This window comes from Vitis vinifera, chromosome 1, assembly GCF_030704535.1.
Source record: "Vitis vinifera cultivar Pinot Noir 40024 chromosome 1, ASM3070453v1".
Taxonomy (NCBI): domain Eukaryota; kingdom Viridiplantae; phylum Streptophyta; class Magnoliopsida; order Vitales; family Vitaceae; genus Vitis; species Vitis vinifera.
Genome location: NC_081805.1, coordinates 1,562,929 through 1,582,295, shown reverse-complemented (window position 1 = coordinate 1,582,295; position 19,367 = coordinate 1,562,929). Strand labels below are relative to the sequence as shown.

The following is a 19,367-nucleotide window of genomic DNA, read 5'->3' as shown; positions in this document are numbered from 1 at the left end:
ATATATAAAAATAATTTATTAATTTTAAATTTATTTTTTTATTTTCTTTCATTTTTTCTTTTTTCTTTTGCCCAAATTTTTTAAAAAGCAAACATAACCTTAAAAATTAAAAATATTAGAGATCTTGTCAACATTATAAAAGAGTGATTTTTTTTCATACTTTGGTCAAATATTAGTATTAAATTGGGTAAAACCAACTCTAACTTATTGGTCGTGAAGTGAAATTTCTCAAATGTCTATAAAATATTGTAACTATCAATTTTGATTTTTTTTTTAGAGGACTTAAAAATGTTAAAATTTTTAAATAAATTTACTTATTTTTTTCTAAAGGCATTGCAAAATTCAATTAAAACTTTAAACTTGAAATCAATTATTTTCTTAATTAAACTAATTCAACACTGTTAATAGTTAGAAAAAAAAACACTTTTGAGAAACTTTCAAAGCAGGGAGTACAAGTGAGAATAGGAGAAGTGGGGCAGAAAGTTATGTACAAAGGAGGATGAGGATTCAAAGAATGATTTTTTATTTTTATTCTTATTTCTAATCCTAAAATATATCAATTTTGGACAAAAATACCCTTTTTTTTTTGTAAAAATAATTTTTCATTTTAAAACACACATGTAAATTATTAATATGTAGAGGAACATTTATGTAAAAAAAAAAAGAGTTACTTTTTAAGACAAAAAAAATGAGGAATAGATATGAATTTTTTATATTCTTTTAGTTAATTAATTCCTATTCCCATTTCCGCATGCCAAACGCACCCTAATCATTATAAACCATTTCATTTTTATCTTGTAATTCTTTCAATCCCTCATGGTGTTAAAAGTAAATAGCATGACAGCATGAGAGAGCCGGGTCTACTATATAGTTGGGCCCGGGCCCGGGCAGATGAAGGCCAACATGACCCAAACTTGGCCCATCTAATTTGATTAAGTTTGTCCTCAGTGGGTTTAGACCTATGGAACCCATCAAGGTTGTCTTGGCTTTTTAGATTATTTCTATGTAATGAAATCGATTTCGCACACTACTGATTTTAAGCCCATCAAATCCAAAGTCACAATTGGTATTTACACATAAATTAACACTAAGGCCCTGTTTGGACTCATCCCAAAAAGATACATATATAAGAGATCAATGAACACCACAAATGAGAAAGAGATCAACGAACACCACAAATGAGAAAGAAAAAAGTGAGGATATGATCATATGGTTATGCATGTGGTCATAGACAACTAATAATAATAATAATAATAATAATGATAAGACTAATAATTCATACATGATCAGATTGAGCCAAATGGTTGAGCTGTTCCTTGGACAAACTCATAAGAAATATATATATATATATATATATATATATATATATATAGATGATGATGATGATAATGATGATGATGTGATGATGATGATGATGATGATGATGATGATGGCACACAATACAGTTGAACCGTTCCATCCTGCATAGCCTGCTACTAATGAATGACAGGTTCAATAAATCTCATAGAATTCAGAGTTTCTTTGTGATATCCTAAGATTTCTAAGCAGTTGAAGGAATAATTGAGACCTTTAACTACTACAGGTGTATATTATCATGTGAGTTAGGTGTAGAGTCGTTTCGTTAATCGACATCTGAGATGATATATATAGTCAGTGATTAGCAATAATAGAGGAGGGTTGATGCTATAAGTTGAATTTTTGGACGGATAGATGGATTGGTGGATAGCTTTGCTAGACAAAGTGGTCAACAAAACAATTAAGTTAACATTCAACAAGCCAAATGATTGTGTCCAAGTCTGTTGATTATTGTCCCCCCCTAAGATTAGTGTATCATTTCTTGTTAATTGTCCCCCCACCATGTCCCAGAAAATATCTACGTATTTCAACCAGGAATAATTAAGAATCATACCTGTGAATTTTTGCCTCAATCCTCTCCTCCCAATGGTCTTTCAGATTTTCATTTTTTCCATACATATATGTAGCTGAATCCCACCATTGAAATAACTCATGTTCATATGGCTTATAACCTATAGACATGGATGTTTTCTTACTCAGTTAAATTGCAGTTGTCTTCTGCTTTTTGACTCCAATGGAGGATGCTACCTGCATGTCATATAGAAATCAATGGTAGCTACTTGTTACTTAAACATGTTGGGGAAATTAATTAAACCGAAAAGCAACAGACCTTTGTTGGATGATGCTGAAGTAAAGTATAGATGACTGGCCTTGATCAGTTCTTGATGATCATAGCTCACTTGGCTCGAGAACCTGGTTAATGATACGATTAATTTCCAGCTAGCGATAATGATATTGATGTCCAGTAAATTACGAGCGCCCGAAGAGAGATTGAACTGTTGGTAGATTAATTTGTATGCACTCTACACTTATTCATCCATAATCCTTGTAGACTTTATTGTTCCTTTTGGTTCTTGGAAAGAATGAAAGGAAGGAAAGTAGTTGGGAAGAGAAGTGAAGAAAGCAAATTTCTTATCATTTTTCCTTTCCTTTTCTCCCATTTTCCTGAGATTCAAATCAATAGAGCCTAAGTTTCCCAGTTCCCACAAGATCCCAACTCACAGCATTTGACTAATTCCTTTATAAACTCCTATATATATTGTTAAAAGCCTTTAAGACTCCTATATCATGACTTTACCTTTTTATTGAAATTTTGGAATGCCCTTATTATGAACATGGGCTAATTAATGAAAAAATTGAAGTAAACATAGTCTCCTTCATTGCTATATAGACACTACAATGGAGTAATTAATTTGATATCAAACTTAGAATACATATAGAAGATTAACCAAAAGTCTAAACAAATGACTTCCTAAAATGATGTGTTTCGGTACAAGATTTAGCGATAATGATCCAATTATATCTGGGTTTACATGTTTAAACTTGACTCAAATTTAACCAGGATTTGTATGATATACAATGATGGAGCAGTTGACAGTAGTCACAGTACACATTAAATCGGTAGGTCATGAGCATCAAATGGAGCCCTAGAGCAGTATATGACAAGGACAAAGATACACCAAGATCATATTCTTTTGTCTCCTATCCTGTTTGTCTCTCAAAAAGCTGTGTCCTAATAGACGCAACGGACAACGAGGTTACCAGCTAGAAATTTAGGGACCATAAATTAAGTGATGAATCATATATAGAAAACAAAGTACTTAAATCTTATAATTTATGTGCCATTGTAAAAACTAATTGAATATTATACTGCTAATCCACTGTCTAACAACGTGTCTTTCTTGTGTTTCGAAAATTTGTTTTACATGTTGATTCTAGATGTTACTTTCAAGGTGAAGACAAACTCACACATGAGATCAGAGATGAAGAAAATGAATTGAAAAAGTGGGGAAGGTGTAAGATAAATACATTGCCTTGACATTTTGTATGATTAATAGGTAGGGTTTGGTGTTGGGTAAGTAGGAAATTCATCAAGCTTTGACTTGGAAAGGGAGATGTGTGCTTGGGAGGGATACTTTTCTGAGTATATGTATGTATGTATATGAGTATTTATGTATGTATGAGGCATGGAAACAGTGACTTGAATGAGAAAATTAAGTGCATATGATCAGAGATCAGTATGAGACTTAAAACCAAAGAATCTAATGCGTCAAGGGTAAGTAGATGAAGAATTAATTACCTGGATATGAGGTAGTTGTGGGAGGGAAATCCCCTCAAGAGCTGGATTGAAGGAGTTGGATCGATCTTCGTTTGTCGGTGAGTGAGTGATTGAAGCTGCAAGATGACCTGATCATGGAACCCTATCTCTATGGAGTTAGGTTTTGGAATTAGGCTATGAATTATACCCCCTCAGCTAAATCAAAACCCCGTTAGAATTAAAATAGAAAACAGACCTCACCATGATATATACCACCCATACAAACATCCATCCTAAGGATTAGATCCCACTAAAAAGTGAAAACCCCGAGCCTAATTATCGATCACTACATGGGAAACGGGCGGCCTGGTCTATAATAATGGATCGGTGGACGAATCCAGACATGGGGTTAGAGAAGAAAGAGATGGTGTTTGTTTCACCAGATCATGCTGGCAGCTTCAACCTCTCAAACCAACATAGGACGCATATGGGATGAACCAAAATGGTGAATAGGGTTTGTGCGGCAGTGAAGGGAAGTAGTAGTACTTCAGCCTTGGCTCTCAAAGAAGATCGATGGACAAAGGGAGAGAGATGGTGGCTGCAAACAACACGAGCCATGCATGTTTTTGGAGGGAAGATGTAGCTAGATAGCCCTCGTGACTACCTCCCCACCTATATAAATGCACCAGCTCGCTCCTCTTCTTTGGTACAGTGTCATACATGGAGTTTTTAATGGAGGGTTTTGGTGCTTTCTTACAGCTATTGACATTGACCCATTGCCCCCTTTCTCTGCCTCTCTCTCTCCCAAGTTTTCTACAAGGGACCACTGGTCCTCTTTGACATGGTAAAAAGAAACCAATCCCTAATCCAACTTGTAGTGATAATCCATAATTTTGTCTACAATTAATATTCGTAAAATTAAATGATGATACATATATATATATATAACTGAATTTGGAACTGAGATTCAGTCCAGTTCAGATCAAGGACTTTGTTCTTTCCCTTTTGTTTCTCTGGAAAAGCATAAAATCATGATTCACCTAAGTCATGTTCAATTCAATTCATTGGTTAATTAAAGTCGTTAGGGTTAGGATAATGTATTTTAGGGCGGTTTGGTGGGGCATTGTATTAATAGGGTTAATTAGGAGTTGCTTGATAACATGGGCAATGTCCTCAACCTAGAGGACTAGAAGGTCCTCCAAGCACTTGAGGACAACTTACATACAGTAATGGCTTTCATTTCATGTTGTTTTGCAGTGATCTAGTGATATTTTTTTATGGAGATTTAGGGTAGTACTCTCACAGAAAAAGCAATTACTAGAAGAGGCCGGGCCATGGTAGTCTCTCCATAGAAAATGGAGACACCCCCACATTGAGTACTAGCCTCCATTGCAGGACTACTAGTCCAACATGCAACAAATATTACTGTTTCATTATTTTTATGAATGGTATGTATTGGCCAGGTTGGTGGAATCAGTTGAGGGCATATCCTTTTGTCTTTAGCTTTGGGTGGTTCTTCTGTCTTTGGTGTCTTATGGTTGACAAACAATGACATGTAGACAAGCCCTAATGGAAGAGAAGGACCACCACACCTTTCTTTACACTCTGATTAATGGGTAGTGTCACATGGTTATGCTTTGTAAGTTAGCTAAAAGAGTTGAAACTTCATTTGATTAAGGTTGGTATACTAGTGGTGGTTGTGAATAAAGCTGTCCAGATTAGGGTTTCTTTTTCCTCATTAATTATTTCAGGGTTTTTTCTTTTTCATTCTTTTTTTTTCCCTCCCTTACATGTTTGGTCCCACTTGTTTTATTATTTGATTATTATACTCTATAGATAGGGTTTGCAGATGCCTTTTGTTTGTCCCACTGTTTTCAGTATTTGTTCAAGGGCTACTGTCAATGGTTCAGGTTCATTAGCTATGGACACAACCCATTATCTCAAATGGGTTTTTGTGATCATAATCAATTTCCCAAAGATTTCATCTAAAGAAAAATACAAAATCAAGAAACTTCCAATTTTCTTTTGAGAACACCATGCTAGCAGCTGGCCCATGATCAGATCTACCTTTATACAATTAATTGAGATCTCATTTTCACATAGAAAATTTGAAATCATTTCATGGGTCATTCCCCCTTTTTTTTTAAAAAATCTAAATAAATAATAAAACCAGTATCATTAAAAAAAAAAATCAAATATTTGATTCTTTGGACAGATCTGCACACTTCCATTAATGGCTTGACCATAGGAATTTTTTTTTTCTGTTTGCAAGATGATGAGAAGAAATTAATAAACTTAGCTTACATCATATTAATCTATTCCATGAATGTGAATCTTTCCAATTCAGTATTCAAAGTTTCATTTTCCTAGTAGATCCATTTCTTTAAGATTAAGGGTCATTTTTTTATAGGTCTCATTTGACTTTCCTAGCTGTTTTACTCATTGGAAAATGGATATTCTAGGCAGATATCAGTTTCTTTTTCCATTTCCCCCACCGCATCATGGGACCTCAGGCCATGAAAGTCTTCTCCATTTATTTGATTAAAAAGGGTAAGTCCAGATAAAGTGAGCTATGAGTTGATATCTAAATTACACTAGCCTAAACCTTTTTAGGGACTTTACATCTCATATAATTACTAATAATCAAAACCCACATGTCTATGTTCTCCTCTAGGGTTTCATGAAATGGAGATCTTAAAAAACCCTACTTTTTCCCCATTCGGCTCAGCTCGGCTTAAGCTCGCCCTAATCAAAATGATTAGCTAAGAGATTTTATTATAAACACTAGGGTTTGGCGCTCCGAGCCCTGCTTAATCAAACCCTAATCACTTTTCTTCTTTTTAAGCTAGTCTTAACCCATAGCTTAATAGTTTAATCACACCAAGCATGACCTTGAGCTCAAGGCATGGTAACATGGAGCAAGCCATCGCAACCCATGCAAGCTTGGCTTAATAAATAATTATGAAGGATAAAAAAGTCATTAAGGAGACTAAACAGGGTTGAGGGATTCATGATTAAATTAAGTTTGCTCCATTTACCAACTTGGGGGGTCCATATGATGTGATTATGTCTGTGTGCTTCCTATGCTGATCATGTTATTATCAAAATTAATGATGGGATTTAATGTGTGACCATGGCAAACATGTTCAGTTCAAATCCTTGTATAAGATTATGATTAAGATGCATTAACTAGAGTGACAACTTGATATGATTAGGGATAATTTTTCCATGACGTGCCGACTAAACCCCCCAATGTACCCTTAAGTCAGTCTATAATTAGAGTGACTGTCTATTTTCATCCAATCTACAAAATATGTCATGTATTAATTACATTTTAAAAAAAATTACTATGATTTTTATGATTTTTCTACTGTTAAAATTAAAATTAATCACACCCATTAAGCTTGATCCATATGATTTGCCAATTTACTCTTCATTCTAGCACAATATCAGATTTGGGCCCAAAACACTCTAAACCTGCTATAGAATAGAAGTGGGCTGGGCCATTGAAGCCAGAACTTAATATTTTGGAGAAGGTAAAAAAATTATAATGCATAATTTTTAAATCTGTCGAAGAAATATTTTCATGGTGAATGGAGCTGTTGAAGCACTCTAAAATTTATGAGTAACGAACAGATATTTTCATGGTGGGTCTCACACCAAGTCAAATTTATACAATGGTGGAGTTACACTATAGATTTTGGCAGGAGATCATACCAAGGAAAATGGCCACTGGCTAGCCATCTTGATTAAGCTTAAACCGTTGCATGTTCTTGCGGAGGATCCCAGAAATCTGCATTCAGAGTAGAGGAGGACATGTTTTATTTGCACATATGCATTATGCATACACTCTAAGAATCATCTAATCACATTGGATTGGTCATAAGACTATCTACTCATTTCTAGGATAGACGATAACCTGAAAACTGTCCTTGTTTGCATAGTTGCACCACAAGTTCTTCTACAGTCATAAGACTCAGAGTCCCTGCATTTCCTGCAAAAACCATTCAAATTATACCACATCAGAGTCTAAACCATTTCATAATCATAGACGTGCTTCAAGTAATCAAATGATAAGTATTGATATGTACTATTCTTTGTCACCTTGCATATACTAGAGTCTAAGAGTAGGTTTTTCAACTTGTTCCACCTTGTGTCAGTCACCGTGTTGCGTGTCTTCTATTGGGTTTTTTGACTGAAGAGCAAGGATAGCAGAAATCATTCTTACTGCTTTTCTCGAAGTCCTCTCTTGGAGGTTAGGTTCCTTTGTTGGAAGCCGGCTTGGACTGGCATGGAGTCTAAGAAGGAGCAGAAAAGGCTGGAAAATATGCTAACTATAGTGCGGTGGTAGGCAATTGAGGTTCATGACCATGCTATATGATTGTGTTTCATTCATAAAGCATCTCCTGAATCTTAACTTTAAGGGTGTGTTTGGAACACTGGAATAGGGGATGGAAATAGGAAATCTATTCTGGTTCCTATTCATTATTGAGTGTCGATTATAATTAAAAATGGGTATAGGAATAAAAAAAAATTCATTCTCATAAAAACCAAAATCTAATTTTGTAAGGATTTTCTGATAACCAAGGAACCTTCCATGGCCAAGCCCTTAGGTCTCCATGGAGACCCAAGCCTCGGGGTGCTGACCGCCTACTTTTGTAAGGATTCTAATCCTCCCTTGTGTATGGTATTGTGATTCACCTCTATTTCCATCCCTAATATGAATTCTCTTAAGCATTTGCCCCTTGATAGATGCTACATGCTATTTGACTTCATTTTCCAGCTTCATTACTTCACATCATCTGAGTCTTGTGTAGCGTTGTCCCTTGTTTATTGCATTATTAGAGGAAATGCAGAATCTTACTTCTCTAAATATCTAAGAACCGAGTTTTATCATAATCTCAAATCTATATTGGGATTTCAACACCTTGTTTCACTCCAAGAACTAGAAATTGATGAGTACTCGGGTCTAATTACACTGACTGAAAATGTTGAAGACCTTAAATCTCTTAAGAATGTCAAGATTTCATCACTAGCCCGTGCAGGTTAATGCCGTCAAATTGTCACAAGGTTTCCATGTCTGAAACATGAGATGTGCATATTTCCTCTATGCTAGATAAAATAATGGTTTTTGGGAAAACAAACATGGAGCAGATATGATCACATGTACACGAGCTAGTTTCAAACTCAAAATGCTTCTAAATAGGAGAAGTTAGTATCTGTTATGGTTAGCATAGTGATGGGTCCTGGCACATGAAAATAGAAATAATTCTACTCTACTTTTCATTTATGTGCTTCATATGGAGAGACAATACTACCTTGAGTGAATACATAAAGATACGAATAGAAGGAGCAAGCAAAAGGTGGGGCAGAAATAGACTGACCCTGCCTCACCCCTCTGTAATAAAGAATGAGCAAGTTCATCAACAGACTAACAATGAGCTAAAAAACAAAGAAATAGTGGAACCAGTGGCATATACAATGTTTTTATTCACATTTTGATTCTTATTGCAACTGGTATCATGTATAACAAGAATCAAGGGGGTAACACAACCCTTTGTGGCTCATGTCTTTAGGTTTAAGAAATTGATAAGGAAGGAAACCCAAGCCCCAATGGTTTTCCTGTTTACCAGATGTGTGCCTCCTCAAGATTGACAACAGATTTTGGTCAGAATCTTGAAGGTCGAAATCTGTTATTTCTTGGCTTAACTAATTTATCATCGCTTGTAAGTGGAAACGCATTTGAGAATTTCACATTAAGCGTCCTCTAATTGAAATCAAGTATTACCCTAGGCAGTTTTACCTTCTTTTTCTAATCCCCAATTATCTCTTAGAGCCATCTAGACTAATAATGCCCAAGAACATTACAAGCCATTTTTCTTCTCTCTTTTTTCAAACCCCTCAAGGTGTTCAATAAAGTAGGCTATTGACAGGGAGTACAAGGCCAAGTATTGGCATTGCCTTGGGGCAACATTGGAGGCCCTTGAAGAGTGAATTGCTCCATGGTACATGAATGGAAAATTACAATTAAATGGAGGGATCATTTGGAATGATAATAAATGATTGAAATGACTTTATTTCATTCAATGTAAGATGCAACAGAGCCTTCCTAATTGCTTGGAGCGATTTCTTGCACTTTATGTGACCTAAAACTTCTGGGAAAACATGCATCAAAACTCAAGACCTATCAGATATTCAATTTGTAGATATTTTCACCATCGCCAACTTATACAATTTTCACTATGAGGTGCAAGACATTAAAAACATTCTCCTCTGCAAATAAGTTAGCATAGCAACCAGTTGAAACATCATTTGTACCTTCCTATTAGCAGGAATCAATCTCCAGAAATTTCTAAGTTTGGCCACCCTTGATCAGCCTGTAGCTTTACAAATTCAGCTAAAAGCTTAATTTCTTCTTCCTGTAAACGAGCCCCAAATGTGCATTGGCCCCTTGGTGTGCAGTTCTCACCAAAGCCCTGCAGAAATCCATAACCCATATGATCGTCGGCCAAGTAGAAGCTTAATAGTGACATAAATTTTCAGCACCAAACTTACCGGCATTCGTCCCTTGCCATAGTATGTCACACGATATATCTCCTCCTCAGTGTCAACTCCATTTCTGTGAAGAAGGCAGGTGAATTATTTCAAGGAAGATTTGATGAAAGAAGATATAATTACCATCACTTTGTAACATTTCACCATGCTTAGGGAACACATACTGATTTGAAGCAGGTTATTGGAAAAGTGAACCAGACTAACCAGTAGAAGATGAAACCAAGTTAACCGTCTGAACATCATTTTTGGGGCTAAATTGTTTTATGCATAAAATGCTTTATAAAAAAAATGTTTTCTTCCATTTAGATGTTCTTTAAGTCCACTGTTTTTTATATTTAACCATAACAGTACCAATTGATGCTTTCCATAGACCCTATTGCTCATTTGGATATGGAAAGAATTAGGGAAAAGAAAAGAAAATGCAGAAAGAGATTCTCCTGATTGAGAAATCCATTCTTAAGTAATTTTCAGAAATTTTCTTTTGTTTTGCTTATGCTTTTCAAGATCCAAAATGAAGCCTAAAGGACTTTGGCCTTCCGAGTTCCAACAGAAGATTGACTGACTCTGCGTTATTACCTTTGTAGATCCTTTAAGAAGAGTGTTGCACCCTGGGAAGAGAAGGAACCTACAAATTAGACAATAAGTGATTATATTTGATATTTCATAAGTTCAATGAAACTCACTGGTTGTATGATGTTTCCACCAGCATCATGGCATCCAATACAAGCTCGACCAAACAATGCAGCTCCTCTTTGTATATCTGTGGTTTGTGCAAGTGATACTGCACCACGAAAGAAGACAAGGGAAGTAAGGTAAAATTTGATCCCCTTTCATTTTTTGTTTAGTGCCAATACATTATGATTTTCTTTGTCATTTTATTTTATTTTATTTTTTGTTTAGTAAATGTCTTTACATAAACACAGTCACGTATGACAAAAATAAAATTTTCATTCTTAATTTCTCAAGATCCAAAACCAATAGCAATACAACTATTATGACCTATGTGACGAACAATCATTTTGAATGGAAACTTGACCTTCTTTCAGTCAAATCATAAGTGGAAAAAACAGGTTTTACAACAACATATTATTTGATGATAGGTCAGTTACAGCCCATTAGCAGAGCGAAAGCCGAACACAGCAAAGACATTAATTAAATTATGTGGCTTTCCAACATTAGCCGCTTATTCAATAATTTGTTCCCTACTGGTGATCACCATTTAAGGATCCAACAGCAGGCAAGGTATGCAATTTGCATTGGTGGTCAAGCCAGATTCAAGTGGACTGAAACCAACACAAACTTGGGCCTACCTGAGTAAGTTTGCTAAAGTTTACCCACTAGTTTGATGAAGTTCCTAAGGATCCTACTGGAGATGAGATGAAATGAAATCCACCTTCCTTAGGGTTGTATTTAATATTTATGGTTATAGGAATGACTACTCTGTTGTATACAGCCCATTGCTGGCTTCAGAATGAAAAACCCTGGTGAATCCATTAGTTTGAAAAAGCTCCTAATGATTACACTGGAGACAAGGTGAAACCCACTTTCAACAGGCTTTTATTCATGGTTGTAGCAAACAGCTAACCCTTTCTGTAGCCCCTCCCTACCTTTGTACCAAAAAGATTATCCAAATTATATAGCATCCTAAGTTTCTACCACATAAATTTTTGCGGACAGACCATCAATTATTCATCAGGGTTCATTGCAATACACTGATTCTTCAATCTCCCAAATGGGGTTTCAAAATCCTGGTTAAAAAAACCCACCAGAATCTGTACCGAAAAGACCCAGTTACTCAACCCCCAAGCCTTGGTTTCTGAACATAATATAAATCCCGCATAACAGCCCAGCAACAAGATGTGGCAAATGAATATGACAGTGACTCTAATGGCATTGTGCATTATTGGAAAGGAAAAAACAAGGGCATTTGAGCAGTGGAAACAAATGGAGGGTTACCTGGGGTGTTGCAGATAGGAGATAAGGCAACAACTGCAGCCATGAGAGGTGGAGCCAAACCCTTGAGGAACTTCACCTGTTTTTGCTTTTCATGAACTGGGGTTTTTCCTCTTTCCCCCACCATTCCCTATTGAAAAATCTCTTCATAAAATGAATCAAATTTCCACTTAGAAAATATGAACAGAAATTGAGAGAGACGTATACCTTTACTGGGAGGGCATAGTTCATGCTCCTGCAGGTAGGCATTAAACACAAAAGCTGCATTTCTGAGTGTAGATGGAGATATGGAGTTTTGGCATGAATTGAAATCCATATTCATGTTCAATTTCATAGATGAATAGCTGTTTATGGGACCCATACTTGAGATAGGCACGGTTGACAGTACAGGAGAAATTGGTCAAAAAAAAATGGAGGAAGCAATGATTATTTACCAACAAAAAGGGAGAGAAAAAATGCTGATAATGATTCATAGATTGGTACCAAATGGAGCATAATTTTAAGTACAATTTGAATATATTTTTATATTTCCATGAAATATTTCTAATTGATAAATACTAAGAGGGATATAAATATTTATTTAATATTTGACTATTTCTTATTCATCTTAGGCTAAAAAAAAATCAAAATACTTATGATAAAAATAAAATAAAATATATTATTTTTAAATTTTCTATCTTTAAAACTAAAAATTAAATTGCATTCTAATATTTAAAAAAAAACATTATTTTCTTAATATTTAGAAATTGTTCAATAACTTAAAATTTAGTAAATAAAATTTTTATTTATTTACAAGAATATCCATGATTAAAATATCTAAAATTTATATAATTTTGTCATTAATTTTATAAATATTATTTTAGTTCTTCTTTTTCAACTATAAATTTAATTTTTTTAATCAAAATTTTCTATTTTGTAAAATATATATATATATATATATATATATATATGTGTGTGAAATTATGGTTAACATAGCATATATAAAAGGAATATAAAAAAGATAAAGGATAATAATCTCACGATTTATCATACTTTATATTTGGTTAAATATAAAATAAAATAAGTGATATGATGATTTTTTTTGGTAATTTTTTTAAATAGTGTTTTTCTCGATAATTAAAAGACAAAACTTTGACAAAAAAAATAGAAAACAAATTTTTTAAATCATATTTTTTAGTTATTTTCACTTTTTATGACTATTTTAAAAATATAATTGTACAAATATTGAGAATATTAAAAATAATTATTTTAAAAAATAACTAAAAAAAAGTTAAAAACATTTTATGTTTCTAAATAGACTTTTACTCCATAAAATATTATAGAACAATTTTAGAAAATTGTTATAAAAAAATGTTTTTTAAAACTGTTTTTGAAACCATTTGTCAAACAATGCCTAAGTATTCTTTTTCTCATTTTTTTTATTTAAATAATTATGAATTAGGGCCAGTTAAAGCAAATAATGGATTTAATGTCCGTATATAAAAAAACAAAAATATTATGGAAGAAAATTAGGAATGTAAATGTGTTCGTGGGTAGGATAAAAAAAAATGGTTTTAGTGAAATGAACTTGAAATATATATTGAAGTCAATAACATTAAGATATATATGTTTGATAGGTAAGGGTTTTGGTTTGTATGATGTGTTGTTTAATGTTGGTAATGAGGTGATTAAGGTAATTAACTATTTCAAAATTCTATACATAAATGCGTAGTGAAGGGAAAGTCGAAAATTTTACATATCAAATGGATTTTTTTTTTGTGAAGATATCAAATAAGATTAAGAAAAATCCAATTTAAGTTGATCGCATTTTTATGGATATAAAAGAAAAGTAAATAATAGAAGAAAATAAGGGCTTTGTATGATAAAGTTTTCGAAAATAGTTTTTGAAAATAACTTTAAAAAAAAATAGTTATTTATAAGTTTAATATGAAAAAACTATTTTCTTGATTCATTCTTCATGAAAGTGTTATACGTACTTATATGCAATGTAAAAATTTGCAACATGTTTTATTTTGATCAATTCAATTAAGGTATTAGTATTTATTCTATTAGATCATAAAGATCGCATTTTTATTAAGAGTTGTACCCGTATGAAATTCTTCTGTTTATCAATATGATCTCTATCATCATCTCTATTCCATTTATCAATTCTTCAATCCCACTTAGGTTTATGAATTTCTCTATCAATTCCATTACCTTATCCTTACCCATGAGGTTCCAACATTTGATCCTTAATTGATCTAGAAACCAAATAATTTTGAAAAGAGAAGCCGACAAATTCTAGAGGGGTTGAAAACGAATTTTGAAATTATTTGGAAGGCCATGATTTTTCATAATTTATGCTAGTTCCCCACATGGTTGTCAATTTACACTGTATCCACCTTATATAAATTTTAGGCTATAATGTTCTAACTCCTATTAACCCGGATTTGATTGGTGATAATTAACTAATTTTTATATATATTTTATAATAATAATTTATTATTAGGGTTTAAGAGAGGTTTCGCTAGCATTGTGATAATAATTTACATAATCGTATTTTTTTTAGTAATTTCTTTGGTTTTCTTTTGATCTTCTGCAAAATTATTAGGGTTAAAGAGAGGATGAGACATGGAAGGAAGCAGTATTGGGGGATTACATATTTATATATAGTATTCCTCATTTTCATGATGTTATATCATATACATATATGCATGCATCTTCATTTGGGAGATTTTATATCCATGTTTTTTTTTTTTTTTTTTTTGCTAATTTTATGGTATAACACTACATAGTATGAACATTATATATATAATATGCATACACAAAAGTATATGCTATACACGAAGTCTAACTGATTCCTAATATTCAGCATCTATATATGGTAAGCCAATATGTACAACTAATATTAATAGAGTCATAAATTATATAAATTCCTAAAATTGTATACGGTAACATCCCCCCTCAAATTGATGTTGGTAAGTCAACCAACAACAATTTGCCAACAAGAAATTAATGTCGTTGTTGAGTCAAAGCTTTGGTGAAGACATCAGCCACTTGGAGATCAAAAGAGATGTGAGGAAGAGATATCACTCGACTTTCCAAGGTGTCTTAAATAGAATGACAAAAAATCTCAATGTGCTTGGTGCGTTCATGGAAAGCAAAATGGGTACCAATCTGAATAGCATTAGTGTTATCAGCATGAAGAGGAATAGAATTAGTACGAGGAAACCCAAGCTCCTCAAGAAGACCACATAGCCATACAATTTCAAAACAAGCAGTAGACATGGCACGGTACTCGACTTCAATATAGAATTTAGAAACATAGTCTTGTTTCTTACATCTCCAAGAAATTCAGGCATCACCTAAAAACATACATCAACCTGTAGTAGATCGACGTGTATCTAGACTCCCAACCCAATCAGCATCACTATAGGCAACAAGTTGAAGAGATGAGTCGGTAGGAAAGAACAACCCACGAGTAAGTGAACCTTGAAGATAGCGGATGATGCGTCGAACTACAGCAAGATGGAGATGCCAATGAGAAGACATAAACTGACTGACCTGATGAACAACATAAGAGATATCAGGTCGAGTAGTGGTCAAGTAGATAAGACTCCCAACCAGGCGCAGATAGAGAGTATGATCATCCAGAATGTCCCTTTCATCTTTCTTGTATTTGACATTTACTTCCATAGGAGTATCAACAGAGGAAGTGTCCTCCAAACCAGTCAAAGTGATAAAATCTTGAATATACTTATGTTGGTTTACGAAAATACCACTAGCACGATGATGAACTTCCAATCCTAAGAAGTATGTGAGTTGACCAAGATCTTTCATATGGAAAGTTGCATGCAACAACCATTGAAGCTTAGTAATCAAACCACTGTCAGTGCCAGTAATGATAATATCATCCACATAAACCAATAGTAGGACTATATAAAATTATGTCAATGTTTCCACAAGGGTTGATACTGGATCAGTTTATTAGTTGAGGGTTATTGTCAAAAAAATGCTTTACTACAAAGTCTACAACTAACCAGAGACAATTAGTCAAATTTCTATGATGTCATTTTCAAATTTCTTTCTTTTTTTTTTAAATCATTTTTTGTTCTTTTTTCTTCATGTTTTAGCAGTATCATCATCTCTCTCCTTTTTACTATTTTTTAGCAGTACTACCAGTTCTCATTCTTGTTTGCTTTCGTGTTTTATTAATGGTGATGATTAGTAATGAAACAAGCCTTGCAGAGAGGCCTACAAGGGGGGAAAATGACTTATTAGTAATAGCTTTAACTCAAGTTAACTCACATTATGTTTTGTTTGGATGGGTGGAAAATGGATGGTCAGATCCAAGAAAAGCAACAGGAAACAGTAATAGAGCATCAACAACAGTAGCTGGGAATTGAATTGAAGCCAGTAGAGGAATAGCAGGTAATGGAGCAGTTCCCATTCAGTGGAGAATAACAACCCAACAATGTCATTCAGCTGGTCACCCTCCCCCCTCATTTCTACTCCTACCACCTCAACCTCTTGGATTTCACCCTCCAATACCTTGGATTTGGCTCTATAGGCACTGCTGTCACAGTAAGTTCAATCATCCTCACCATATATAATAATCCAAGGAACATTTTTTCACTTCATTTTTCTTGGCCAGCTCATGATCATTGCAGAATCATATCATGCCGTCCATAGGAAAAAGTTTCAATATTTTCATCAGTTCATCATCTTTGAATAATGATGTTTAGGATTTAAGACAGGTCTAGTTAGCATTGTGATAATAATTTACATAATCTTATTTTTTTCCAGTAATTTCTTTGGTTTTCTTTTGATATTCTGCAAAATGATTAGGGTTGAAGAGATGAAAAGACATGGAAGGAAGCAGTATTGGGGGATTACATATTTATATATAGTACTCTTCATTTTCATGATGTTATATCATTTACATATATGCATGCATCTTCATTTGGGGGATTTTATATCCATGTTTTTTTTTTTTTCTAATTTTATGGTATAACACTACATAGTATGGACATTATACATATAATATGCATACATAGAAGTATATGCTATGCACGGAGTCTAACTGATTCCTAATATTCAACATCTATACATGGTAAGCCAATCTATACAACTAATATTAATAGAGTCCTAAATTATATAAATTCCTAAAATTGTATACGGTAATAAGCCAATCTATACAACTAATATTAATAGAGTCCTAAATTATATAAATTCCTAAAATTGTATATGGTAACATCCTCCCTCAAATTGATGCTGGTAAGTCAACCAACAACAATTTGCCAACAAGAAATTGATGTCGTTGTCGAGTCAAAGCTTTGGTGAAGACATCAGCCACTTGGAGATCAGAAGAGATATGAGAAAGAGATATCACCCGACTTTCCAAGGTGTCTCGAATAGAATGACAAAAAACCTCAATGTGCTTGGTGCGTTCATGGAAAGCAGGATCAGTGCCAATCTGAATAGCATTAGTGTTATCAGCATGAAAAGGGATATAAGTAGTATGAGGAAACCCAAGCTCCTCAAGAATACCACAACCATACGATTTCAGAACAAGTAGTAGACTTGACACGATACTCGGCCTCATTAGAGAATTTAGAAACACGATCTTGTTTCTTACATCTCCAAGAAATTCAGACATCACTTAAAAACATACACCAACCCGTAGTAGATTGACGTGTATCTGGACACCCAACCCAATCAGCATCACTATAGGCAACAAGTTGAAGAGATGAGCCAGTAGGAAATAACAACCCAAGAGTAGGTGAACTTCAAAGATAGCGAATGATGCATCGAACTACAACAAGATGGAGATGCCAAGGAGAAGACATAAATTGATTGACCTGATGAACAACATAGGAGATATCAGGTTGAGTAGTGGTAAAGTAGATAAGACTCCTAACCAGGCGCATATAAAGAGTAGGATCATTCAGAAGGTCCTTTTCATCTTTCCTGTATTTGACATTTACCTTCATAGAAGTATCAACAGAGGAAGTGTCCTCCAAACCAGCCAAAGTGATAAAATCTTGAATATACTTATGTTGGTTCACGAAAATACCACTGACTCGATGATGAACTTCCAATCTTAAGAAATATGTGAGCTGACCAAGATCTTTCATATAGAAAGTTGCATGTAACAGCCGCTAAAGCTTAGTAATCAAACCACAGTCAGTGCCAGTAATGATAATATCATCCACATAAACCAAGAGTAGGACTATATAAAATCTTGTCAATGTTTCCATAAGGGCTGATGCTGAATCAGTTTATTAGTTGAGGGTTACTGTCAAAAAATGCTTTATTACAAAGTTTACAACTAACCAGAGATAATTAGTCAAATTTCTATGAGGTCATTTTCAAATTTTTTTTTTTTTTTTATAATCATTTTTTGTTCTTTTTTCTTCATGTTTTAGTAGTATCATCATCTCTCTCATTTTTACTATTTTTTAGTAGTGCTACTAGTTGTCATCCTTTTTTACTTTCGTGTTTTATTAATGGTGATGATCAGTAATGAAACAAACCCTGCAGAGAGGCCTGCAAGGGGGAAAATGACTTTTTAGTAATAACTTTAACTCAAGTTAACTCACATTATGTTGTGTTTGGATGGGTGGAGAATGGATGGTCAAATCCAGGAAAAGCAACAGGCAGCAGCAATGAAACATCAACAGCAGCAGTTGGGAATTGAGCTGAAGCCAGTAGAGGAGCAGCAGGTGATGGAGCAGTTCCCATTCAGTGGAGAAGAACAACCTAGCAGTGTCCTTCAACTGGCCACCCTCCCTCCTCATTTCTACCCCTACCGCCTCTAACCAACCCACCCTAACTTTTAGGACTTCACCCTCCAATACCTTGGATTTGGCTCTTTAGGCACTATTGTCACAATAAGTTCAATCATCCTCACCATATATAATAATCCAAGGAACATTTTTTCACTTCATTTTTCTTGGCCAACTCATGATCATTACAGAATCATATCATGTTGTCCATAGAAAAAAGTTTCAGTATTTTCCTCAGTTCATCATCTTTGAAGAGTGATGATTAGGGTTTAAGAGAGTTCTAGCTAGCATTGTGATAGTAATTTACATAATCTTATTATTTTCAGTAATTTCATTGGTTTTTTTTTTTTTGCTCTTCTGCAAAATCAGTAGAGTTTAAGAGATGAGGAGACATGGAAGAAAATAGTACTAGGGGATTACATATTCATATACATATATGCATGCATCTTCATTTAGGAGATTTTATATCAATGTTTTTT

General features: G+C 34.0%; 1 protein-coding gene and 1 non-coding gene across 3 annotated transcripts; both read right to left on the bottom strand.

Moving 5' to 3' along the window:
* Positions 1-3,733: 3,733 nt before the first annotated feature.
* Positions 3,734-4,084, bottom strand: MIR167A (microRNA MIR167a). Its single transcript, NR_127761.1, has one exon. It is a non-coding gene; the product is annotated as a microRNA MIR167a (primary transcript).
* Positions 4,085-7,150: 3,066 nt separating this feature from the next.
* On the bottom strand, positions 7,151-12,451 carry LOC100250897 (cytochrome c6, chloroplastic). Of its 2 annotated transcripts, XR_785593.2 has the most exons (8): positions 12,329-12,451; positions 12,125-12,251; positions 10,852-10,949; positions 10,745-10,776; positions 10,169-10,232; positions 9,932-10,089; positions 7,533-7,607; positions 7,151-7,406 (listed from the first exon to the last, which is right to left on the bottom strand). XR_785593.2 is itself a non-coding variant. In XM_002277563.5 (6 exons), the coding sequence occupies exons 1-6, from the start codon at positions 12,386-12,388 to the stop codon at positions 9,949-9,951; spliced, it is 522 nt and encodes a 173-aa protein (XP_002277599.3). In that variant the 5' UTR covers positions 12,389-12,451; the 3' UTR covers positions 9,806-9,948. The 2 variants fall into 2 exon arrangements, 1 of the variants encoding a protein (XP_002277599.3); XM_002277563.5 differs by lacking the exons at positions 7,151-7,406; positions 7,533-7,607 and having other exon boundaries at positions 9,806-10,089.
* Positions 12,452-19,367: the final 6,916 nt, after the last annotated feature.